Genomic DNA, 27,654 nt, shown 5'->3' on the forward strand with positions numbered 1-27,654 from the left:
TGTGACAACAAATTTCTTGGAAGTTTATCTACAAAGCACTGTTTGTAAATGTGTATTACAGAAACTTAGGGAAAAGGTATGCTTTCCCTCACCAATGTTCATCCAAATGTCAAGCACAGAAAGTTCTTTTTAACTTTAGTAGAAGCCCTAATTATGTAAATAAATGCCATGAACAATTGGTCTGCCAACCAAGAGTCATGAATGTTATTTTCCTATAATTCTTACAGCACATAATTTATCTTTTAGAAAAATTTTAATTGAATCAGGTGTATCCAGGCAGATAATAGATACAATTTTAATTTTGTCATTGGTTCAAAGATTGATTCAGATAGAAAGAGCATTTGTAAAGGTACCAAGACCTTTCCAGAAATAGAGGCAGTCTCATGAAAACTGATAATTTTTAATAAAATCATTTTTTGACACACGAATTGCAATTCTCATTTTGTAGTTCCTACACAAGAAAAGTGACTTTACCCAGGTTATAATACCTCTCAGTTGTGCATTATGTGTGTAGTAAGATTTATTAAAATAAATACAGATTAATGGGCTTTAGAATTGCTACATTAACTTGATTATTAACTCCCAAGATTTTTCTGAGAGCTTGCCATTAAAATAAATAGGCCAATCTTGATTTACAAAGCAATTTGGGATTTAAAAAATCATAAGGTCCATGATTTGATGGAAATTGTTTATTTTCCTCTTTAAACAATTGTAATTTGTATTTTCAAGAAGATCCTCTGATTAGAGACTAAGAAAGCTACTTATTTCCTAAGGTTGAGACTCTTAAGAGCTCTTTTACAAGAAATTGCACACACATTAGCCTCCAAATTACAGACATGGCATATAGCAAGAAATCAGCATTTTCACTGTAAAATGCAAACAATATATTAATACGTTAAGTGTGCTTTTGCCAGTTTCCATACTCTATTTTCTTTCTGGTTCTTAGAATTATTAAAGACCTTATAGATGGTTTGCTCACATTTCAGCATTTTTTCCTATTTATATGATTGCATTTGGTACGAATGCAAAGCTAAATTGAGACAGAAAGATAAACTAAAAGTAAATAATATTAACATATGAAATCTCAGTCTTGGGCAATTATTCATTTCCTCCATGAGTTAATTCATCAAATATTTATCAAATATCTTCTCTCTTTGCCTGGCATCATGCTACGAGGTGGGACACAAGAATGCTGAGATTCCCTGCCCTCAGAGAGTTTGCGATTTTGTTGAGGATCTAAGAAACCCCTAGATTTCCTGACACCTCCATTATATAAATATAGCTCCTTTAGGGAATGATTTAAAACCTGAGAATAGATTTCTTCATTTTCTCCTACAGATACTGTGGGTATGCACAGATGCACTTTTGGCTTACTCACATACTCTACCACATGTTCCATATTCCTTTAGTACTCAATATTCTCCATTGCCAGAATATGCCAAGCTTGTTCCCCGTTGCCAGTCTTTGCTATGTGCTGTGCCCTCTACCTCCAAGGCTGCCCCAGGATCATCAGTGCCCACTCCTTCTTCTCATTCAGGTTTCAGTCCAATGTCAACTCTTCAGCAATCCCCACCTTGGCCATCTAGAGTTGTCTTCCTCCCCCTTCTCCCACCTCTGCCCATGACGAGTAGCACACCCTACCACGCTGCTCTTTTCTGGTTGCTTCACAGTACTGAACATCATTTGGATTTATCTTGTTTCTCTGTTTAGTGCGTAATTATCTGTCTGCTCCATGCGACTCTAAACCCATAAGAGGAGGGCCCTTGTCTGCCTCAAGCTCACTCTACTCCCAGTGCCAGGCCCATGGGAGATACTCAACAAATATCTATCCAACGAAGTAAGAGAAAATTTCTTTTCTAAATACACATTTCCCTCTTTATCCATGTTCTTGCTTTCATAAGCAAAACATTCTAAGAGTCAGGATTGCTCTGTGTAGCTGAAGTTGTCAAGATAATACAGCAGGGGCTTCCCTGGTGGCGTAGTGGTTGGGAATCCGCCTGCGAATGCGGGGGACATGGGTTCGAGCCCTGATCCAGGAGGATCCCATATGCTGCGGAGCAGCTAGGCCCATGCGCCACAACTGTTGAGCCTGCGCTCTCAGCCCGCGAGCCACAACTACTGAAGCCTGCGTGCCTAGAGCCCGTGTTCCGCAACAAGAGAAGCCAGTGCAGTGAGAAGCCTGTGCACTGCAACGAAGAGTAGCCCCCGCTCGCCGCAACTAGAGAAAAGCCCACGCACAGCAACGAAGACCCAATGCAGCCAAAAATAAATAAATAAAATAAATTTATTAAAAAAAAAAAGATAATACAGAAGAGTTAGCTGCTCTGACCACATTTATCCTCAAAAAAATGTTATCTATCTGTATATCAACAAACACAAGTCAAGCACCAATTACAGAATCAGTATGAATGTATGTATGTACATATGCATGTATGTATTGATACGTGTATATATGCTACTGAAGATGCTATATACAGATGCTACAGGAGATATAGGAATCTATGGTAGGGCCCTGCCCTCAAGGAAGAGGGGAGATATAACATCTCTCAATACACTGGTGAAGTGTATAGAAGTAGGAACTAAGTTGAATATCTCAGGCTGTACATACTGTAAGAACTTGAAAAAAAGGAGAGAGCTCAACAAGGGAAGATTTCCTATAGGTGTCCTGAGCTAGAAAAAAGAGAGATGGAGGAGAAGAAAGTGCATGCTGGCTCCGGACGAGACCAACCTAGTGGGAGGTTCAGAGGGAGCCTGAATAAAAGGCAGTTGGGGAGAGAAGAGGCCAACCAAGATGCTTGTATCACCGTGATCAAGTCATGAACACTTGACGAGGTCAAGGGTGTATCACTGAGGCCAAGGGCAGATAGAACTGTGGTCCCAGTATCCAACATCCAAGTTACCAAGAGGACAGAGTGAGGACTAAGAAAAGCCCCTCAGGATCAGAAGTAGAGGGTCTGCGCCCCTTCTGGAGGCCAGACTCCCGGAGGGAAGGACAGGAAGCTAGATTGCTGGGGCGAGGGAACCAGGACACCAAGGTGGAGAGGGAGCACCTCAGCTGGGGAGTCTGGCAGAGGCAGGAGGCTGGGCAGGAACACGGGCAGCGGGCAGCGGGGCCACGCAGAGGTGTTCTTCCAGAATGGACAAGGTGTTCACACAGCAAGAGAGGATGAACGTAAGGCTACGGGACAAGGCTCTGTGGGAGCTAAGAGCCCCGGAAGCAGGGATTAAATGGGATCAACTCACAGGAGAAGTTTTGTAAGAGGAAAGAGCTTTCTATGAAGCTGGAGGGCGAAATGAGAGGAAAGCACAGCAAGAAAAAAGAAAAGGTACAGGAGACTCAAAATTATGTCCCTGGTGCAAACCCTGACACTATGGCCTTGGACTAATTGAACCTTTCTGGGCCTCATTTGCCTCATCTTTTACATAGGTATAACAATCCCTAGCTTGCTACTGTGACACTTTAAAGTGAGATCACGTTTTTAAACTGTAAAGTGCTATGAAAATCTACGGCAGCTTCCTGTGACCACCATGATCTCCATCTTCTCAGATACCTGGTCACCCAGCCAGCCCTACTCTCTGACTCCAAGCTCCTCCTCACCCCCACGGCACAGTCCACAAAGCCCCATACATATTACCTCCCCAACTGTCCCACCAGGCTCGCTTCCTCAGCGGCCCCCTGGCCCCCAGTTCAAGCTCTCCTTCTGACCAGACTACACTAAGAGCTTCCTGTCTGGACTCTCTCTCAAGGCATTTTGTGATGTTCTCCCCAAATGATTCCAAAGTAGCTTAGTTATATTCACAGAACTCGAATAGAGAGATATCTTATGAAGGTGAACTGATTTTTAAAACATAAAATCTATCTCTGTGGGACACTTTTAAGGGGTAGTGTCATAGGCTTTGGTGGGGAGAGACCAAGTGTGAACTCTCTCGGGCAGAACCTTCATTGCTCTGCCAATGGCCAGTCTCTGCCACTCAGCTCTGTCACCTGAACAGGTCTTGTGAAACAGCACCTCAGGACAAGGAAAAATTTGGACATTGTGTAACAATGGGTTGGCCTGTTTCACAAATATGAGCTCTCAGTGGGAGGAAGAATTTACGCAGAGACTGAAAGAGCCACTCATTCAAATTTCTGATCATTTGTTATTATTTTAAACCCTTTCTGTTCATGTTTAATACTTAAAACTTGTTTTGAGTTTGATATATCTGAATCCAGCGCAAAGTTCAAAAGGGCAAACATGGAAACCACACCCCCTCCCCCACCAGCATTGTTCCCCAACCAACAGTTTCTTGAGTATCCTTCACACTTTCTTGTGCATCCTTCTAGAAACAAGCTATGCAAATTCATATCCTTTTCTTTTCTATACAAATGGTAGCACAGTAAACACACAGCTCTGCAGCCTGCTTTCTCCATTTGACAAGATATTTTGAAGATAGCTCTTTCTTTTTCTTTTTTAAAAGAACCATGATTATGGAATAACAATTTCTTTACCATGAGGCTGTTTCTAGTCTTTTCATCTCGTAAATAATGCTGCAATGCATGCTTTCAACATGAGCACATATAAATTACCGGCTGTAAGTAAAGGCCATGTCACCGACTATTTTGAATCTGACTTTGGACTTCACTGTTCTACTGAGATTGCTTTCTTTCAGGTCAGCCTTCTCAGTAGCGTCCTTATAAGCAGGGGAATGCAACCAGGAGGCCCTGTTACAACATGTTAAGAGTCTGCCCCCTTGGAGTTTCCAATTCAGTAGGTCTGAGGTAGGAGGTCCCAGCATCTGCGTTTCTAACAATTTCCCAAGTTGCTGCTGCTGCTGTTTGTAGAGGCTCAGGCTGTGAGAAACCACTGCCTACAACACCCACTGCACTGGCCACTTCCTCCTCTCCCCCATCCTTCTGTCCTCTCCTTCCCGACCACCTTTTCCTTCTCTGGTTCCTCTTCCTCCACCTCCCCTAAATGGGTGGGTCTAAAGTTCCCACCTTGACCCTCTTTCGCCCACCCTCCAATTCTCTCCGCGGCATCTCACCCCTTCTCCTGGCGTCTCTCGTCCCCTCCTTACAGCCCACTCGAAATTCTCTCCCGAGCTCCACCACCCCCAGCTCTTCTTCTGCAGCCAGTCTCTGCACCTTTGAGCGCCCCGTCCTTCCACCTGGTTCCTCTTTCCAACCCCGACTTGTCTAAATTCCACCCGACCCTGAAGACACAACTCCCGTGCCACACTCTCCCTCGAATCTTCCCTGATCCCACAGAACGGCGCCCTCTCTACGTGCGGAAGTCTTTAGTAGAGAAGTGTGTGTGTGTGTGTGTGTGTGTGTGTGTGTGTGTGTGTGAGAGAGAGAGAGAGAGAGAGAAGGGAAAGCAAATCTGGCAAGAGACTAAAAATGAGTCAATCTAGGTGAAGGGTATGTGGTAAGAACTGTATTATTCTTTCAACTTTTCATTTGCAATTTTTTACATAAGAAATTGGGAAAAATTTTTTAAATAGAAAACTTAATAGAAATGTTTTATTAAAATAAAAACAAATTAAAAAATGAACTTATTTACAAAATTGAAATAGACTCACAGACATGAAAAACAAACTTATGGTTACCAAAGGGGATGGCAGGGAGGGGGCGGGGTGGGGGGCAGGGGAGGGATGAATTAGGAGTTTGGGATTAACATATACACGCTACTAGATATAAAATAGATAACCAACAAGGACCTACTGTATAACACAGGGAATTATATATCTTCTAATAACCTATAATGGAAAAGAATCTGAAAAAACAAAAATATATATATATAACTGAATCACTTTGCTGTACACCTGAAACTAACACAACATTGTAAATCAACTATACTTCAACTTTAAAAATGGTTTAAAAAAATAAAGTTACCAAAAAGCTCCTGGCTACTAATCTAGTAGGTGGATGCTTATTTGTGCTCAAGAAAATAAATCTTTTTATTTTGTGATCTAAAAAAAAATAAAAAACAGGGCTATCTCCCTCTCCAGAACTCTCCTGGCCCTTTAATTCTGTTTTCATCAGAGTCTTTGTTACTTTCTTCCTCATGTTACAATCATTTACAGATACGTCTGAGTTCTCGGCCCAGCCAAAATGTCCTCTGAGAGCAGCAGACACTCTGCTTGGCTGGTGTGTCTGTAAATTCCCACTGCCTGGCCCAGCACATGATGTGCAGCAGGCAAGCTGCTTGGAGGGGACGACTGCACCTTTGCCACAGATAACAGAGAAGATACTATGACTACGTCCTCCCAAGGCGAAAAGGTACCATGGAAAGAGCACATGCTTCAGACAGACATTACCAGGGTGGGAATCCCAGCTCTGCTGTGCATTCATTGTGTAAGCTCTCTGGACTTCAACCTCTTCATTATTTAAATGAAAAATGATATCCACTTTAAGTATGAATATTGCATAAGGTATATAAAGCACCTGGCAGAGTGCCTGGTATATGGTAATCACTGAATAAATACTAGCCATGGTACACACACACACACACACACACACACACACACACACACACGTCAGTCTATGAAATCCAAGTATGCGATCTCAGTCTCTGCATACACACAGCAGTTGATACATGTGAGTTACAGAGCCCCCGGGAGAATTCAGGCCAGAAACCATGGATACTCCACATTCTAACAAAAGATCAAGCCGTAGACAGCTTGGATGAGATGGTTTCCAAAGATTATTCCTTCTATATATGAATTAACTCCAGCTTTATAGCTTTTCCTGCCATCCATTACCTTATAAAACTGGAACAAAGGTGTGGCTTTAAGTTCAATACCAAAGACTCCAGCAAATGTTTACCTTTCCCTTTTAAAGCTTCCTTCACCCACACCACGCCCCAGCAAACGCATAAAAATGCCATTTGCCCTGCTTTGCAGTGTGTATCTCAACCTTTCAAGACCCCTCCCAGGAGCCTTCCCCACCCCTTCTTTACTCTGGAGAGCATGGAAGATGCCCTATAATATTCTCTATTCTGCCATATGATGACCTGCTGAAACCTGGGCTCTATTTAGTCAAAACATTAGGATATAACTTCTTCTTTATCTAATATCCATCAACTCCACTGCACCCTGGACTGTCTTGTGAGCAGAAAGAGGGTTCCCTGGACTGCGGATGGGAGGTGGAGGTCAGGGAAACAAACTAGGTCATGAACCCACGGGGCACTCAGGAGTATGGCTTCCTTTGGCCGGTCCTTTGGGTTCTCTTTTCATCTTGAAAATCAATATTTACACATCTCCCCTTCTCCCTGGTGTCCAGCACTGGAGTTTGGCAGAAAGAGAATACAGTCCATTTAGAAGCATCCCCTTGGAAGGCGTGATTCGTCAAGACAATCGAAACTGTAACTTTCTAAAGCACTTTGCTTGACACACAGTGGAGCCCCATAAAAACTGATTAAATCTTTTAGACCAGAAAGAAATGTTGAGAGAGAGAGAAAAGGAAGGAGGGTGAGATAAATTTGGGACAATTTTAATGGTTCTGCTGTGATTTGGTACTAAATGTCAAAACGGTCTTTCAATGAGCATTACCATATTTTCCACAAAGAGAGACTGAATAATTTACAGGGTACAAGAAGGTTAGAACACTTACATTTTCTCTAGTTTACTGCCTTTGCATAGGCTGTGATCAAAGCACTGCCATTTGCACCATCCTGTCTTTGAAGCTAACTAACATTGAGATCTGAGGACTGAGAGGCTGTGTCCTACCCGTTAGCAGCTGATAAAGAGCTAGGTTTGGCTTGCTGACCACTTGTTGTACCTTGAAAAGACAGCACTGGGAAGAGAAAGGGCTGAACCACACAGGAAGAAAAGGAAGAAACCTGGACTTAACATGACAGAAGTAAGTCACCCGATCTGAGAGCTTTATTTATGTCTCACAATATGAAGCAATTCATGACACGGGCCCCATCAAATGCCCTTATGTCCAGGGCAGCTGCAGGGCAGTGCTGGGGCATTCAATCAACTTCATTTTCTTCCTTAAGGATAGAATTGCAAATCTGGAAGAGAACTTTTTACTCCCAGCTTTCACTTTTGTTTTTCTGCTCAGCCAGCTGATTCCTCTCAGCACATCCATGTTTCCACCCCTCAGATTGGGTCTCAGTTCTCAAATGACATCTCCTTGGTATTAGTGCAAAATCAGATACAAAGGCAAGAAATAAGGCAAAAATATTAAGGGAAATAGGGCCTAGAGGGAATATCAACATGCATCTTCTCATCTGGCATTTTCTCTCAATTTAAAAAATTACATGGAAACTGAATCACTGTGCTGTACACCAGAAACTAACAAAACACTGTAAGACAACTATACTTCAATAAAAAAGAAATTACATGAAAATCTCTTTTGTAAATGCAATTCATTTATAGCATCCAAAGGGACCCAAAGTGAGAGGAATCTATCTATAAAATAAATATTGCAGGGCTTCCCTAATGGCTCACTGGTTGAGAATCCGCCTGCTAATGCAGGGGACACGGGTTCAAGCCCTGGTCCGGGAGGATCCCACGTGCTCCGGAGCAGCTGGGCCCATGTGCCACAGCTACTGAGCCTGCGTGCCACAACTACTGAAGCCTGTGTGCCTAGAGCCTGTGCTGTGCAACAGGAGAAGCCATCCCAATGAGAAGCCCGTGCACCACAACGAAGAGTAGCCCCCGCTCGCCTCAACTAGAGAAAGCCCACGTGCAGCAACGAAGACCCAAGTTAGCCAAAAATAAATAAATAAAATAAATAAATTAAAAAAAATAAATAAATATTGCTTATGTGTAAATATTTACTTCCAATTTACCAGCTTGGTAAATGTGGCTTTTCATTTACTGTATTTCTTAAGTTGCAAACGTAAAGCAGGGAGCCATTGTGTGCCTTCTGCAACCTTCATTTTCTCGAATAATAATCGTCATCCTTGCTTCGAATTTTTTCATGCTGTGCTTCCTACATGGTATTGCAGAAAAGAGTAAGGAACAGTCTTCACTGTTCATAACAGGAAAAAACCAAAACATAAAGGAAAAGTGTACAGAAATAATGTAAATGAGTGTGAAAATGAAATTCAGGAAACCAGGGAAAGGAGCTAGAGAGAAGTGGGGAAAATGGAGAATAAATGTGTAAGGTATGGAGAAGAAAACACTGCTATGTCTCAGAGCTGCACTATTAGAAAGCATGCACTGATCTTCAATTAACCCAGAGCGAGGTCATAATTAGGCGAATGAGATCACTAATGTTAGGCTAATACACACACATACACACACACTCAGTTGAAGAGGGCAAGGAATCCAAACAGTCCTCACTCCCGTATGCATTCTGGTCAATAATATGTATGACATCAACCGGTAATGTACCAGGGCAACCAAAGACATGGATAGGAAGAGACCTGTGTGCTGGAAGTGTTGGGTCAGTGAGCCCATCTTTGTTGGTGGGGATGGGGGAGATGGATGGCAAAAGCAGGGTGACCTGATAGAATTGCTTTGCTCAAGGAAATGAGATTCATTTGATTTCTTTCTTTCTAGGTTGTACCCTATAAATTTCTTTGAGAAGGAAAAATCATAGCATTCTTTGGTCTAAAAAAAAATGACAGATATCCCTCTGTTGGGATGGTTTAAGAACACGGACTCTGGACTCAGAGGGACATGGTTCAAAGTCCACCTTTTCCACTTGCCCAATCTTGCAGAGCCTGCTATGAAGAAAGTTGATATTTAGTGGAATCAGAATCTGAGATGCACAGGGAAATGATCCATGATGTCTCTCAGCCTCTCTACTTCCCGCCTCACCCCAACCAGTTTTCAGCCCTGCCCACCCCCAGTTTCACCATAAAAATCTGTTAACAGGGATGAAAATATGCCTTATCTGTGTCCTTGACTCTCTCTAAAACTGCAACAACTTCCGGTCTGAAAGTTCCTCCCAAATACCAAAACACAGGAAGAACGTTTCCCACCTGATCTTGCAAAGCAGAGGGCCTGACAGCTCCTCTCTCGAAGCCCCTCCTGCAACTCAAGAGAGAGAGAGTGGGGTGGCGGGGGGTGGGGGGGTGGGGGTAGGCATTCCTCCAGAGCGCAGTCACTCTGCTTCTGCAAGCAGAGGTGCTGGGCTAGAGTAACACAGGGCAGACAGAGCTCCGTATTACTGAATTATAATACGTTTTCTTTTTAAATCATAGAGACAGGGGAATGGGCTAGGAGTGGATTTACTTGTTTGCTTGATTACTTAGCAGTGCTGGTAGTGAGGGAAGAGGAACATTTCACTGACTCAAGATCATTCCGAAAGGCTTAGCAGCAGAGGGTTCATGGAAATAGGCCTCCTTCATCTCAGGTAGTTTATAAACCACGAGAAGGGTGAGGCATAGAAACAGGGGGAAATTGGTATGGTGTTCCAGTGAAAAGACACGAAAAAGAAACTCGTTCCTCAGAGCACTAAGTAATATCTTAACGCTCAAGTAATTCTCTGTGGTCACATGAGAGAGGCCTTTATAGCACGTCGAGGTTGGTTTAATCTTGAAATCACTGTGAACGGAGAAAAAGGCTCTGGGCACAAATAAGGGGCCTGGTTTCAAGAATCTCCTTAGAAATCGGGGAGAAAGGGGAGCGTATAATTAGGGTTTGTGTGCCCCCGCTCTGGGGGTGATGTCATCACCGGCGCTCGGTGCCAGGAATCTGAGCTCACCACCCTTCAATAATTCAATAGGGGCTTGCCTGGGAACTTCTCATCTCGGGGATTAGTGACCAACAAATCTACTCTGTGGGTACCTGCGTTTGGCTGAGGGGAGAAAGAGGAATCGAAATGACCTTGTAAGTGGGAGTCATGTGAAAGAATGCAGCCCTGTGGGGCTCCCACTAGAATCATACGGATGGGACCTTAATACTTTGTCAGCCCCTCCCTGTTCCGCTTCCCGCCATTCTCCAGCGGAGAAACTGAAGCTCAGAAGGGGGAAGGCACAAAGCTGGCTATTCCCGTGCCCGGAGGATACCTGGGTGCCTGAGCCCCATTCCAGCGCTTTGTTTTCTCTATCACGCTGTGCCCCAACCTCATCAACCTCCAAGCTTCCACCAGCGTGGATGCTGAGAACCTCACCCGCCTGGATGCCACCTGAGTCATTCCCAGGGGCCCAGGGACCCCGGTTCACGTTACAGGAGCTTCCAGACTGCACAGACCCTGAGGGGAAACGAATGTCCTGCCGGAGACTCTTTCTGCTGCGGGCGTCATTGTGCAGAGACGCTGTAGCACAACCAGCAAAACCGGTTCTGGGAGGAAGAAGTCTGCAGTAGTTCTGCCAGAACCATGCTGCCCTTGAGACTGGCAATCTGCAGTTAATCCTGCAACCTCATTTTTTTTTTTAACACCTTTATTGGAATATAATTGCTTTACAATGGTGTGTTAGTTTCTGCTGTATAACAAAGTGAATCAGCTATTCATATACGTATATCCTCATGTCTCCTCCCTCTTGCGTCTCCCTCCCACCCTCCCTATCCCACCCCTCTAGGTGGTCACAAAGCACCGAGCTGATCTCCCTGTGCTATGCGGCTGCTTCCCACTAGCTATCTATTTTACGTTTGGTAGTGTATATATGTCCATGCCACTCTCTCACTTCGTCCCAGCTTACCCTTCCCCCTCCCCATGTCCTCAAGTCCATTCTCTACGTCTGCGTCTTTACTCCTGTCCTGCCCCTAGGTTCTGTTAACACCTTCCCTGGCCAAACTTTTCCTGTAATTAAATTAAACTAAATGATTAGAGTTTCACGTTCTTTCCTTTCTTCTGTTCCTGCTAAACAAGAGGTAAGAATAGAATATAGGTCAGCAGCAAAAGAAGAGAGTAGTGTTCTGGAAAAATCCATACATTTTGTCATCAGGCCTTGATGATGCATATGTGGGAAGATAACAAATACGGGACTGTTTTATTTTTTTAATAAATGCACCCAAACCAAATATCCAAATAGAAGCTATCTTGGGAAGACACACAGATCTCTCAAATGATACTGCCGTGGCTCAAAGTAGATTCGTAGTGTCTCTCGGGATATTACCCACTCCAAAGCTGGTCTTGTGCCAAAAACTATATATTATTTTTACCCCTGAAGTGATATTATCCAACTTGTTGGTACCCACTCACATTTGGACCCAACTGATTTCTGATTTTTTAGAAAACATCCTCAAAGATCAAGATTTACTACCTTTCTTTCAAACAAAGAAAGGCGCAGCAGCTCTCTGTAGCGGCACCAACACAAGTCAGCCTGTGTGTGGCCCGTTGCCAAAGGAACCTGGGGAGGTTGGTGGGGTTCCTGACTGACCCATTCCTCTCAGCCACCAGGCGTCAACCTCCCTTGTGTCACTACTTTGCCCGACACCGAGAGCCAGTAAAGATGTAAACGGCATATTCAGTTGTCTGAGGGGGTGTGATTGGGGCGTGAAACTTCAAATGTCCACGAGGACCAGGCAAGGAAAGTTCCACGATGGAGAAGGCAAGAGAAAGCATTGAAGAGAACAGCTGGTACCTCACAAGAGCTACTCGTGGCCTTGCAGACACTCGGGCTCATGTTGCCAGAATCTCTAATTATCCAAAAGAGTCTGGAAACTTAGGTTTTTGTTTTGTTTGTTTGTTTCTTGAATCTCCTGATTATTAAATGTGGGCAAAATATTTTAAAACTTGGAATATAAGTACATAAATGCATGATGCACACGTACATATACGTTCTGTGGAACATATGCAGGCTGCGGGTCACAAATTTGTGTCCTCTGGCCACATGAACTAAAACAACATATGACACTGAATGAATGTCTCAATCCTAAAGGCTACAACAGATTTCTGTGTGGATGTTACCAAGAGAAACTCGAAGTCAAGTGCAATTGCTCCCAAGAATAAGTCCACAGTATGAAAATCACAAACAATTCCACTGTGAGAGGATTTTATGCCTTGCTTTGTTTAAAACCTTTTTCCCAATCATGTAATTTTGGGTTTTTTTTGCAGCCTGCTTATTATAAAATCAATGATATTTTACAGAAAAACCTCACATCCTGCAGGTTGAAAAAAAAAATCTTCTCAGCCTACCTAATGAAATGGATTTAACTTTTATGGTTTTTCTTTAAAAGCTCTTCCAGTAGTTTGGCAGAAGTATTTGGAGATATTTTTATTACTCATCGATTAACCCAAACTGCACACAATTACAACTACCAAATAACAGTTACTGAAAATAGGTATTAAAGAAACAAGTTTTGCTACAACAAGCAAGCACTGCCATGTGTCAAAGCATATGTGACCTTAAATGTGTCAGCCTGGAACAATACACATGCACAAACATACATATTTCAACAAGAAAAGTGAGCCTTACCTATGGGAAATGAAAGAAAAGTCAACTCAGCCCCAAATTAACTACCTCACTGGTTGACCATAGAGCCGCCATCATTCAAGATGTCCCTTCAGGTTTAGGAATTTTCTTTAAAAGGTCGTTATTGACTGGTAACAGTTAACACATTCACCTTCTAGCACTTGTTATCAGATTGCATGATAAGGAAATTTAGGGCTGCAGTGACAGCACACTTTTACAGCTTGCTTTACCTTGACAAGGCACTTGCAAGCATAGGATCCCATTGTCTTCCCAATGGATGGCTCTGCTTAGGCCTGCCTCTCACTCCTCACACACACTGCTGTCTAGCTAACGATTCCCTTACCTCCCTCAGAGACTGGATTTTCACACATCGTACTCCCAGCACATGCTTGGTACAGCAGGGACAATCGGAAAAGTTTGTTTTGTTTTGTTTTGTTCTGCTTTACATGAGCGAACTGAGGCCCAGAGAGGTCAGCTGACTTGCCAGGATTCCAACCCTGGGCCCTGATATCATTGCACACACTGCCTTTTCCTTACCCAGCCCAGTAATCTAGCCTCTGGGAGAAGAGAAGGGGGCACGAGGAGAAAGGCTGGGGCTTGGGTGAGGAACTTTAAACAGAGGTGGAGTGAGGCCTCAAGGAGAAGCTTTTCCTGCACTTCTGTGCCCATCACATCACAAGGCCTCCTGCCTTCCCTCAGATGTACTGACCCACTGGAACATTCTCCCAGCTACCCTGGAACTCTGTTTCTGCTTGCCCATTTAGGTCACCTTTTTTGGGCCTAAAGCCAATTTCATTTACTTTGTTTTATTCCTGAGTGAAGTGAGACACTGAGCAATTCATCTTCTTCTCTAAGTCATGCCCACAAACTCCCATCCAGTTTCCTTTCTCACCTGGCCTTCCCCTGCTTGCAGACAATGGAGCATTGAAAGCAGTTGTTTACATTGACCTTTTCATTAATTCGAAGACAAAGTCTTCTAACGCCCTCTTAGATGGTACATAACTGAAGCAGAAAACAAGCTTAGGGTTCATCTGGAAACTTCCCTTTGGTGCAAAATAAGGATCGAGAATCAGAAGGTACAGAACACAGGAAGAAGAGTGGGCATAGCAGCAAAGTTCAGTTTTCATAAACTCAGGGACTTATGGCTGGAAAGCAAATCAGAGTATCGTCAAGTCTTACTTTTTTACCCGAATCCATGCAACGGTGGACACCTATCCTCAGGACGCACCTGGCCAGAGATTTTACTGTTGCCCTTCTTAACTGTGCTGGCCCCAGACAGAAATCAGAAAAGCTTAAGCTTGAGGTTAACAGGAAAGAAATGGCTCAAGGTCACGGTGGTGGCTCTTCCTCAGGGAGTCAAGTTCAGAGACCTGCAGCCCTGCTTCCTGCGCCCTCCCTCGACCAGATTAAGCCTCAAAGGGGCCGGGGGTCGGGAGGCTTGCCCAGCTGCTTACCTGTGCAGACAGTAGCTCTGACACCTTCCTGCCTCTGAAGAAGGCAGCAGTTGGAGAGGTGTTTGGGGAAACTGCAGTGCAGGTAGAAAAGACTTTTCTGGCCCAGTCCTGTCAGCCCCAAGTGCTAAAATGGAGCTTGGGGGCCTGGAGGATTTGGGAGGGACAAGGGGCCTGGCCCGTTCAGCGGGAGGCCACAGAGGAATAGGTACACCCCCTTTCTCCTTGCTCCACAAAAGGCAATTTAGCTGCGCGTAATTGAATGTGTGTGACTTCAAGAGAAAGATCATAGGTTCATTTCCCTTTTTTCTGGCTCAAGTTAACAGATCTTTCCCTACTCAGAGGCTTTTGTAAAAGAATCCTCTGCAGAGAAAGGACACGGTATTTAAAAGGTACGACCAATGAATCAGTGCTACTTTTTCACTCACCTTAGCTTCTTCATTCACGTCCCAGGTGAAGGAAACAGCATTATATGCAATCTCTTCAATGTTGCCAATAGTATTAAAGCTCTCCTTGTAATCAGCTGTGACATGAAAAAAGAAAAAGGTATTAAAAGAATCCGCGTTACTGGGCGACATGTATTGAATTATCATTTTTCCAATGGGGAAATTGCAGCTTTGACTATTCTTCTGTCTGTCTCCATGGCAACAGTTAAGGATTTGTGCTTGCTGATAATCTTTTACTAATATTTACTCTATAAGAATGTAAGCGTGTTCCTCTATTAAAAGAGTAAACCTAGGTGAAGCAATGTTCCTAACTGATTTGTTCATTAGTTTCATTTTTAACTCGGTTTATAAATTTCTTCCTCCTGAGTGCCTTGTCACCTGCATAGTCCCTCTCCTACTCACTTTTCTGCCACTTAATTTTGCCGGCAGTGCCAGAGTATTCCATAGGGATCATTTCATAGGACAGAATATTCTCTTTATCAGCCGGGCAGTGTCTCCAGGGCTTCAGTGAAGAAATCCAAGAGTGCAGAAAAACTTATTTTTTACTTCTTTTTGGATTTAGGTACAGAGAATTGAGTCAGTCGTACTCAGCTCATTACCACCACCTGTCCCCTCAAGGCCCTCTCTTATTTCTTTATTTATGTAATATTTATTTATTCCTTTTTCTTCTCTCTATCCCCCACCCCCAAGCACAATAGCTATCAACATGTTTGCTCTGTATCCTTATGAAGTAAGTTGGGTTGATTTGCCTGTGTACATAGTTTTCATTTTCACAAATTGTGCCGTACTGTGACTAGGGTTGCCAGATTTAGCAAATATTTGGATCATACTCTAAAAAAGTATTTGTTGTTTAACAGAAATTCAAATTTAACTGGGCACCCTGTATTTTATCTGGCAACCCTTGCTATGGACCTTTTCAGACGTATCCACATTGCTGGTTGTATGCCTAATCCTAGCCGTGGCTGCAGAGAATTCAGTGGTGACCATCAACTACAATTTACTTATCCCCTCTCCCCAGCGATGGACCCTTCAGTGGTCTCCAGCTCTCTGGTACCACAGACAACACTGTGATATTCCTCTGTCTCCACTGTCACTGCCTTAGTTGGTCTTCAGGTCTAGACACGACGTTCCTAGTCTTAATCCTCACTACTTCCTGAGGTTTTTAGCTTATGCTTACCATCTGGATTTTTCCCCTACTCTTGGCCCCCTTGGATATGACATCCTACCTTCACTCCATCCCTTGTGTACTAAGTAAACATTGGCCATGTCCTGCTTGGCTGGCACGACGGTAAGGCCCATCTGCTTTTCTTTGAGGTCTGGTTCACTCACAACTTGATCACCTAGTCACATATGTTCTTTCTTTCTAAACTTCCATAATTATTTTTCTAAAATGAAAACTCTAATCATGTGCTTTTAATAATGTTTTTAAGGCTAAAACTTGCACCATGACCTATCATATGCTTTGCAATTAGACCCTGCACACTCCTCTGTGTCATCACACTACAGCCCCACAATGCGGGCCACAGGAAGGCTCAATACTAATGATATTGGAGGTCTTTTTGTTTATAAAATCTTTTTGAATATGCTTCTCTCTGAGTTAGGATGAGCTATTATGATTGACTTCCAGTATAAAGTATAAAGTGTTCATTGTCTACAAAATTTGACATGTCTCTGGCCAAATGGTCATTTCCTCATCCTGTGTTCTAAGTGGTCCTTATCACTCCAGGGCTGGTGGCTTCTTGAGGCTTCAGCAAGTTCTCTATGTTAACGCTGTAAAATTTTGAAGTCTGCTTTCCTAAAATTCACATATCTGATCATTTTTAGATCATTTCCTCCTCATTTATCACAAAATCTAAATTCATGTGATCCTTAACCAAGATTTTAATTACCTTCTCTTACTAATACAACTCATTTTGTTCGTGTGAATTAGGTTGGGAGAAGTAGGACTCCTATTTGATTTTTCTATCCATAACACAAATAATAATAAAACAAAGTCCATAATAATAATATCAATAAGTTTGGGGGAATTCCCTGGCGGTCCAGTGGTTAGGACTCAGCACTTTCACTGCTGGGGCCCCGGTGGATCCCTGGTTGAGGAACCAAGATCCCGTAAGCGGCGAGGCATGGCCAATAATAATAATAAATAAAATAATAATAATAATAAGTTCATAATAATCCATAATAAAACAAAGTCAGTTTGATTTTGTGTTTTTCAAATAACTCCTTATTACTGGGACCTGGATTGCTGGTTAACTTCAGAAAAACCTACTGAGATGTGCTCTCCAGAATGGCCCTCAGACTCACTTCCTATAATGGGTCATGTCAATCTATACTCTGACCAGAATTCTATTTCCCCTCTTTCTCACCAAATTTCTACTTTTGTGGCCAATCCAGTGGGTACAAAGTGGTATCTTAATGATATTATAGTTGCATTTCTTCTATCACCTATGAGTTCAAGCATCTCTTCACATCCAGGATAGCCAACGAGGTGTCTCCTTATACAAACTGCCTATTCATGCCCTTTGTCTATAATTTTATTGGTTTCCTCAGGGAAACTTTAAAGCAAAACTATAGATCTTTACATTTTAAATAAAGCACACACACTTTAACATAGAAGCTTGTGTGTTCACCATAGGAAAGTCGTATACCATGAACAAATAAGAAAAATATTTAAAAGCAGGCACAATCTACTCACCCACTACAAACACATCTGTGTAGACTTCATTTTTCCTATCTCAGTCTCTGTCTCCCTTTCTCCAAAATATGTAAATATTTTTACACAATATTGTAACAATTATTTTTTAATTTGCTTCTTTTCCCTTTAATACATCTTCAGCATCTTTCCATGTCACTAAATAAAATTGTGGAAAATAGTTTTAATGTCCAAATACTATTATATTGGATTAAAATAAAATGCTATAACTTTATTTTGCCCCTATTGGTCCCTTAAATGATGTATAATACTTTGCTACCTTAAATAGCGCTTCATCTAATTATCTTTATGGCAAAATAGTCATATATACTTCATTATTTCATTAACATATATTCTCAGAAGTGAAATTAATAGGTCAAAGGCAAATATATTTTTAAGGCTTCTAATTCACTTTGTCAAATTGCTCCTGGAAAGGTTAAAACAGTTTATATTCACAGTAACAGTGTGTGACTTCCTGTTTCCTGAAACTGTCTCTTTCCAAGTTGGTATGCAAAGCATGCTAACATTATTTTATTTGCAATTCCTTGATTGCTAAAGAATAGAACGGTCTTCTATTTGCTTTCTGGCTCTTTGTGTTTCTTTATCTTCTTTCCCTTTGTTTTTAAAATTTATTCATTTATTGTAACAGTTTATTGTTCTGTCTTTTGCTCATTTTTCTCTTAGGGAATTCAAATTTTCTTATTGATTTAAAGTAAATATTTAAAGCTAAGCGATAAAACAGAGAGCAAAGGGAAACGATTTTATATCCTACAAGTTTAAAAAAAGGCTTTATGACTATATTTCAGATGATTTTAAATACAAACCTGTGCTTTCAGCAGGCCAGCCAGTTTCTTAAAATTTTGAAAAGAAAATAGATCACTGAACTTAAAGAAACTGAGTTCCCTGATTCTTCATAGCTATTTGTTTTAAAAGATAGTCTTACAATTTTGTTTTGCAATTTTTAATAAGCATTTTTTAAATCATAAATCAATCATAAATTTAAAAAGCAAATGCCATATCTAGCAATAAAGAGAAATCAAAATGGTTTGGTCAAACACTTAACCTAGATCTTTTTAAGTTTTTATTTTTCCACACCTTCTCTACCTGAAAAATTCCTCCCCTAAAAAAATGTGTTAGCTTAGAAAAGTAAAGAATTTTAAAAACAAATGCAATACAAACACAAATAAATGCTTTCTGGGTCTTGCACAGGGTCTCTCTGTCAGTTTCTCTCTATCATGTTCACTTAATCAACAAATGTATTGAACAAATATTTACTGTGTGTTCCCTATATACTGGGCAGCGTCCTCACGCTTAAGAAACAGCAGAAAACAAGACTAGGTCCCTGATCTAAAGGCACTTACAGTTCAGAAGGAGACAGAATACAAATAAGTAGACAAATAAATAAATGAAAAACATATTATGTTTAATATGCTTTTTATGCCAAAAACAAAAAAAACAAGACTGGCGAGGCTACTTTTTATTGGGTGGCTACATTACCTTGCTTATTTCCTTCATACGACGTATCAATGTTTTATTTATTTGTTTATTTATTTAACATCGCCATTTCCCATTAGCTATACATGCTATGTAAAGGCAAGGAACTTAACTTAAATACTGCTACTTTCTCAGTGTTTAACATTATCCAGATAAGATGCATTCCCTAAGTTTGTTGAGTAAATGAATGAATAATGGATCCATGAGCAGTCTAAACAAAAAATATAACTAAGAGACTAATGTCACACACTCTTCTTTAACCTTATAAAAGACATATCTGGTCTTCTCTACCCCTTTGTTTTTAGTCTCTAAGCCACTCACCTATAGATGGTAAAACAGCTCTGCTATCATGTGGTGACTGTCAAAGTTTTGTACACGACTTACACACATTGATATTGCTTCGTCCACATGCATTTTAGTCTAATAAACAAAATGCTAATAGATGTGCCTCCTGTTTCTGAAAACTGTCTTAATGTCCTTTGATGACTGTTGTTTGCTTAAGGGTTCACGACTCTTGGTGTAGGAATAAAACCTCCGCAACCTGTTGTTAATTCTTCCTGAATTTATTTCCTCAAGAAAGTTTCTCAAACCCAAATTTTGTAAAGGTTGATAGCTGCAACCAGTAAAAGGTATCGTAGGACTTCCCCGGTGGCGCAGTGGTAAGAATCCACCTGCCAATGCAGGGGACATGGGTTCGAGCCCTGGTCCGGGAAGATCCCACATGCTGCACTGCAACTAAGCCCATGTGCCACAACTACTGAGCCTGCGCTCTAGAGCCCATGAGCCACAACTACTGAGCTTAAGCACAACAACTACTGAAGCCCGCGCACCCTAGAGCCCGTGCACTGCAACTACTGAGCCCACGCGCCGCAACTACTGAAGCCCATGTGCTTTAGGGTCTGCATGCTGCAACTACTGAGCTCGCATGCTGCAACTACTGAAGCCCACGTGCCTAGAGCCAGTGCTCCGCAACGAGAAGCCACCGCAATGAGAAGCCCATGCACCTCAACGAAGAGCAGCCCCCGCTCACCACAACTAAAGAAAGCCTGTGCACAGCAACGAAGACCCAATGCAGCCAAAAGAAAAAAAAAGGTATTGTAATGATCTGGTGTAATGAGCTTAGTTTCCTAGAGCTGCTATAACAAATACTACAAACTTGGAAGTTTAAAACCACATAAATTTATTCTCTCATAGTTCTGGAGCCAGATGTTCCAAATCAAGGTGTTGGCAGTATTGGTTCCTTTTGGAGGTTCCATCCATGCCTCTCCTAGCTTCTGCTGGGGGCTGGCAATGCTTGACATCCCTGGACTTGCAGACATATCACTCTAATCTCTGCCTCTGCCTGCACATGATGTACTCTTGTGTGTCTCTGTGTTTCTTCCCCCTTTTTCTTCTCTTCTAAGGACTTGTCATTGGGTTTAGGGCCCACCCTAAACCAGGATGATCTCATCTTGAGATGCTTAACTTATTACATCTGCAAAGACCTTTCTCCCAAATAAGGTCATATTTACAGGTTCTGCGACTTAGAATATGAACATACAATTTTTGAGAGTTACCATCAACCCCTGCATCTGAGATTCCCTCCTATGATTGGAAGTCATGTGATTTGAGTGTATGGCTTATTCTTGTATGAGAGAGCCACTGTAGCTAAAAAGTAATCACCCTACTTTAAAAGGATTTTAAAGCATTTAATTGTGAACATACAGGCATGCCTCCGATATATTGTGGGTTTCATTCCAGACCACCCCAATAAAGCCAATATTGAAATAAAGTGAGTCACACAAATTTTTTGGTTTCCTAGTGCATATAAGAGTTATGTTTACTCTGTATTGTAGTCTATTAAGTGTGCAATAGCATTATGTCTAAAAAAACAATGTACAAACCTTAATTTAAAAAGATTTTATTGCCAAAAATGCTAACCATCATCTGGGCCTTCAGTGAGTCATAATCTTTTTGCAGGTGGAGGGTCTTGCCTGGATGTTGGTGGCTGCTGACTGATCAGGGTGGTGGTAAATGAAGGCTGGGGTGGCTGTGGGAATTTCTTAAAATACGACAACAATGAAGTTTGCCGAATTGATTGACTCTTCTTTTCAAGAATGATTTCTCTGTAGCATGCAATGCTGTTTGATAGCATTTTACCCACAACAGAACTTCTTCCAAAATTGGAGTCAAACCTCTCAAACCCTGCCGCTGCTTTATCAACTAAGTTTTTTTCTTTGCTCAACCATAAGAAGCAACTCCGCATACATGAAAGTTTTATCATCAGATTGCAGCAATTCAGTCACATCTTCAGACTGAGTTGCTAACTGTAGTTCTGTTGTTATTTCTATCACATCTGCAGTTACTTCCTCCACTGAATCTTGAACCCCTCAAAGTTGTCTATGAAGGTTGGAATCAGCTTCTTCCAAACTCCTGTTAATGTTGCTATTTTGACCTCTTTCCATGAGCCACAAACGTTCTTAATGGTATCTAGAATGGTGAATCCTTTCCAGAAGGTTTTCAATTTACCTTGCCCAGATCCATCAAAAGAATCACCATCTATGGTGGCTATAGCCTTACAAAATGTATTTCTTAAATAATAAAACTTGAAAGTTGAAATTACTCTTTGGTCCATGGGCTGCAGAATGGATGTGTGTTAGCAGGCATGAAAACAACAGCAATCTTATAGTACCTCTCCATCAGAGCTCTTGGGTGACCAGGTGCATTGTCAATGGGCAATAGTAATATTTTGAAAGGAATGTGTTTTTCTGAGCAGTAGGTCTCATCAGTGGGGCTTAAAATATTCAATAAACACATGTGCTGTCATCCAGGCTTTGTTGTTCCACTTATAGAGCACAGTCAGGGTAGATTTAGCATATTTCTTAAGAAACCTAGGATTTTCAGAATGGTAGATGAGCATTGGCTTCAACTTCAAGTCACCAGCTGTATTAGCCCCTAACAAGAGAGTCAGCCTGTCCTTTGAAGCTTTGAAGCCAGGCATTGACTTCTCCTCTCTAGCTATGCAAGTCCTAGATGGCATCTTCTTCCGATATAAGGCTGTTTCGTTTACACTGAAAATCTGTTGTTAAGTGTAGTCACCTTTATTAATTATCTTAGCTAGATCTTTTGAGTAACTTGCTGCAGCTTCTACATCAGCACTTGCTGCTTCACCTTGCACTTTTATGTTACGGAGATGGCATCTTTCCTTAAACCTCATACACCAAGCTCGGCTAGCTTCAAACTCTTATTCTCTAGCTTTCTCACCTCTCTCAGCCTTCACAGAATGGAAGAGAGTTAGGACCTTGCTCTGGATTAGGCTTTGGTTTATGGGAATCTTGTGGCTGGTTTGATCTTCTATCCAGACCAGTAAAACTTTCTCCATGTCAGCAATAAGACTTTTTGCTTTCTTATCATAAGTGTGTTCACTGGAGTAGCACTTTTAATTTCCTTCAAGAACTTTTCCTTTGCATTCACAACTTGGCTAACTGTTTGGAGCAAGAGGTCTAGCTGCTGGCCTGTCTTGGCTTTTGACATGCTTTCCTCACTGAGCTTAATCATGCCTAGCTTTTGATTTAAAGTGAGAGATGTGAGACTTGTCCTTTCACTTGAACACCTAGAGGTCACTGTAGGGTTATTAATTGGCCTAATTTCAATATTGTGTCTCAGGGAACAGCGAGGCCCGAGGAGACAGAGAGAGATGGGGGAATGGCCTGTCGGTGGAGCAGTCAGAACACATACATTTATCAATTAAGCTTGTTGTCTTGTATAGGTGTGGTTTGTGGTGTCCCAAAACAATTACAATAATAACATCAAAGATCACTAATCACAGATTACCATAACAAATACGGTAATAATAAAAAAGCTTGAAATATTGAGAAAATTACCAAAATGAGACACAGAGACGTGCAGTGAGAAAATGCTGTTGGGAAAATGGTGCCAATAGACTTGCTCCATGCAGGGTTGCCCCAAACATCCAATTTTTTAAAAAGCAGTATCTGTGAAGCATCATAAAGTGAAGCCCAATAAAACGCTTCATATTACATTTCGAATGGACTCTTATTTCTTTAAAAAAATGATGAGGCAACACAAAAACTACATGTTTTGTACACTGGTTTGTAAATATCTATAGAATACTAGCATCTACTTGGTGAGCATGTGGATGTAAATAGAAATATGGCTTAGATGTTTCCAAAAAGTGACATGATGGGACAAAACTACAATTGGCTAAAACAAGTTTCTCAAAAATGTATGTCAGCTGAATCTGAGTTACGAAGGTAGTTCTTATGAATCTTAGTCACTCACACAAAGTAATAACCCTAAAGTACACAACCAGCTCAAACCATCAGAAACAACGAATCCCTGGGAAGAAGAAATGAGAGTTCGTCTAATGAAATAAGAGTGAAGTTGATCTCACTATTAATGTCATGTTGCTGGTGATAGAGTCAAACTTTCCAGGGTCTGTTCTCAGGCTGGGTGTGTCCTTGGCATGTCAGAGTGAGGCTTTTGGGAATGCACAGCCATAGAGATTCTCTAGGGCCTGTTAGGACGACCTCCAAAGACGTAGACTGATTGATAGTTTCTGGATTCTCGTAGTTTATAGGCTTGTGTGGATGTTCTATAAAAGTAATAATCAAATGCTGGGGTGCATCAGAATCACTGGAGGACTTTGGTAAAATGCAGATGTCTGAGCCCACTCCCAGAGATTTTGATTCAGCAGGTCTGGGATGCGGCAAAGAATCTGCCTTTCTAATCAGCGCCCAGGCAGGGCTGTTGCTGCTGTTCTGGAGACCATCTTGGGTAGCATGGATCCATGGCAAATTGAAATGACTGAATCCTTTGTGTGCATTTGATTTATCCCACATATAGTCTTAGAAAGCACTAGGTATGCCTTGATGTCCTACATCAACTACCCACGACGTCCATGAGACAGATTGTTCTTCTTCCTCAAAGGTCTCCCTTCTTGGGCGGACATCAACACCACATACAGGAGGACCAGGCAGTTACCTACATGGTGAGATGTGGGTACCACCTGCTCCAAAACATTTGCTATTCTCTTGCCTTGAATCCCATCCTAGAACTCACTTTCCTTTAGAAACAGACACAGTCATCTCCTGACGTGAAAATGCAAATGCTCCTGGGACAGTAGTGACTGCCACAGACTGAGAGCTTACTGAGTGCCAAGCCTTCCACCGACGTTATCTCATCTAATCCTCACCACCGCTCTGGGAGGTAGGTATCAGCATCCTCCTTCTACGGAGAAGTTAAGCTGCTCTTGAAAAATAACGTGGCTGGTAACAGACCAACCTGTGATTTGAATCTAGGTCTGTTTAATGCCAAAGGCCATACTTTTAACCACTGCCTATATTTATCTTGCAAATTAAACACTAAATGGCCACCAGATAGTAATATCTTACAGAGAAAAATCATAGCATAGCCTACGTGGCAACTCACTGGTAGAGAAGTGCTGGGGGAATGTAAGTTTGATGATGTGGAGAGACTGGACATTTTTGGACCACGGCAAATGCCTTGACAAAGGAGGGCAAAGTCAGGGGTGTGTCCTGCAGACCCCAGGAAGATGGAGTTCACAAACTAGCCCTTCTGAGAAAGCAAGGGATGTCGGGGCAAAGATGATAAACTTGATAAAGTGTTTCAGCAAAGGGCTGCTAGGCACACGTGGATGCACAATACTTTCTGTACGTTTTTGGCAAGTTATATTCTATGCTGAAATCATGGGATTCAATTCTATTTTAATTGTTATGGAAAGCAGGACGGCGAATCCTTTGTTATCTTTTTAATTTTTTTTGCACGTAATCAGTGGTCTGTTAAAAGGTCTTTAAATTCAGACTTTTGTAGATTGAGTTTTCTTCAGACTGATTGTATGTGTAAGTGTGATTCTGGAATGCGGTCAAAGGAACTATTAATTCCTTCACCTTAATTAAGCTTCATGTGCTTGGTAAATTAAAAATACCGCTTTCAATTATTTTTTGTATGTATTGTTGGAGATAAAAAGAAGTGCGGTAATTAAAGTAAAAATTGCTTCTCTTTTGAAAGGTGTGGATTCTGCCTGAACTAGTGTAATAACGAAGCTGGAAGGCTGAAAATGGCTCAGGGCACTACGGCCAATTCAGTGTGCAATACACCACAGCTTAAGAAGATGCTTATTTTGAAAAGCCAGGAACTTGGGGTAGTTCATGTATCTGGGGTCAGGATGCTACAAGGAGTCCGTTTATAGAGTGGTACCCAAAGCACAGAGAGAAAGGACACTGGTGGGGGAGACTCCCAGACCTGAATTTGATTTCTATCCTCCTCTCACAAGCCCTAAGACCTCCAGTGAAAAGTTACTGAACCTCTCTGCACTTGTATTTCCTCAGCCACAAGAGAGATGATGTCTAAGGGAACAGACACTGCTAATCCTGTAGTCAGTGACAGAAACAACGTTGCTCCCCACTTTCCCCCATCCCTCCTGTCCTCAAACATCTGCTTTTCTCTGTCTGCAACGGCCAAATGGGATCAGCTCAAATTCAGGAAACAGTTGAGGGTCATTCTAGGAGTATTCGCTCTGACTTGAAATAGGTAAAATAAATAAACCTTAGTCCAAGTAGGTTCTGAGATTTTTTTTTTTTCTGTTTTCAAAATCAAAGAAGCAGCTTCTTAAAATCTGAATGACTCACAAGAACACTAATGAGTCCATAATTTCCTTTATAATACTTTTACCAAGTCAGAGGTAACCTGGGTTTCCTTAAGTGTGTCGACACTTGAGCTGATTTTTAGAGGCACTAAATGTATTTCCATCTCTGGGTCCTGGGCCCTGAGCAAACAGTAGCAACAGCCACCAGTTTCTGAGAGCTTAGTGTGTGCTAAATACACATACTTCACAAACACAACCTCAGGCAATTCTGATCGGTAGCTTTTTTTATGATTCCTACTTGGTATAACAGGCAAATGTGTCAAGTACCTCTCCTCCCCAGCAGTCACTTAGTTTTGAAAGGGCCAAGCTGGGATTGAAGCCTAAGAAGTTCTGTCTACATACAAAGCAGAGCCTTTTGCTTTCTGTGATATATAACGTTTCCAACGAGCACCTTTCCATACCTAATCCAGAGCAAAGGGGGCTGACATTATGAAAACATAAGTTGTGACTCATAGAATGTGACTGGCATAGAACAACTCTTTGGCACTATTAAAGCTGGAGTTATTAATAATATTATTGATATTTACTCTCCATACATCATTTAAGATGAACTCTTTCTTAGAATTTTCCCAGTAGGCTAAACCTAATATTTTCTTTGTGTTTGACTCACCCTTCTATTTCTTGAGAAGGAATTATATAGGCCCATGAGATAGCTTTCAATTGCACTGACCATAAACTTAGAGGAAGAAAAGCATTTTACATTGTAACCCATTACTGCATTCAGATATGCTAGTATTTTTACTCTATTTGACTTCATTGTTTAAATGCTGGTCTTGAAGACCTAAATAGATGTTTCTCCAAAGAAGATACACAGATGGCCAATAGGTACATGAAAAGATGCTCGACATTGCTAATTATTAGAGAAATGCAAATCAAACTACAATGAGGTACCACCTCACACCAGTCTGAATGGCCATCATTAAAAAGTCTACAAATAACAAATGTTGGAGAGGGTGTGGAGAAAAGGGCCATATGATCCACCAATCCCACTCCTGGGCATGTATCTGGACAAAACTATAACTCGAAAAGATACATGCACCCTTATGTTCATTGCATCACTATTTACAATAGCCAAGACATGGAAACAATCTAAATGTCCATAAACAGATGAATGGATAAAGAAGATGTGAAATACACACACACACACACACACACACACACACACACACACACACACACACACAGGAATACTACTCAGCTATAAGAAAGAATGAAATAATGCCATTTGCAGCTACATGGATGGATCTAGAGATTATCCTACTAAGTGAAGGAAGTCAGAAAGAGAAAGACAAATACCATATGATAGCACATATGTGGAATCTAAAATTTGACACAAATGAACTTATCTACAAAACAGAAACAGACTCACAGACATAGAGAACAGACTTGTGGTTGCCAAGGGGGCAGGGGATTGGGGGAGAGATGGATTGGGAGTTTGGGACTAGCAGATACCAACTAATATACATAGAATGGATAAACAACAATGTCCTACTGTATAGCACAGGGAACTATATTCAGTATCCTGTAATACACCATAATGGAAAAGGGGGAAAAAAAAGAATGCTGATCTTGACCTATAAACTTGATTTCAAATTGAAAGTAG

The 27,654-nt window shown here is 41.6% G+C and overlaps 1 protein-coding gene across 3 annotated transcripts in view; it reads right to left on the bottom strand.

Annotated features, from left to right (window-relative positions):
• Positions 1-27,654, bottom strand: part of GRHL2 (grainyhead like transcription factor 2) — a 166,851-nt gene that overhangs the window by 46,643 nt on the left and 92,554 nt on the right. For all 3 annotated transcript variants that reach the window (XR_450244.2, XM_007173397.2, XM_007173396.2), the window contains exon 8: positions 15,181-15,275. Coding sequence is in view for 2 of the 3 variants with exons in the window: in XM_007173397.2 (XP_007173459.2) it covers positions 15,181-15,275 (95 nt within the window). In the remaining variant the exon portion in view is untranslated. The remainder of the gene's footprint in view (positions 1-15,180; positions 15,276-27,654) is intronic.

Source organism: Balaenoptera acutorostrata, chromosome 17, assembly GCF_949987535.1.
Source record: "Balaenoptera acutorostrata chromosome 17, mBalAcu1.1, whole genome shotgun sequence".
Lineage (NCBI taxonomy): Eukaryota > Metazoa > Chordata > Mammalia > Artiodactyla > Balaenopteridae > Balaenoptera > Balaenoptera acutorostrata.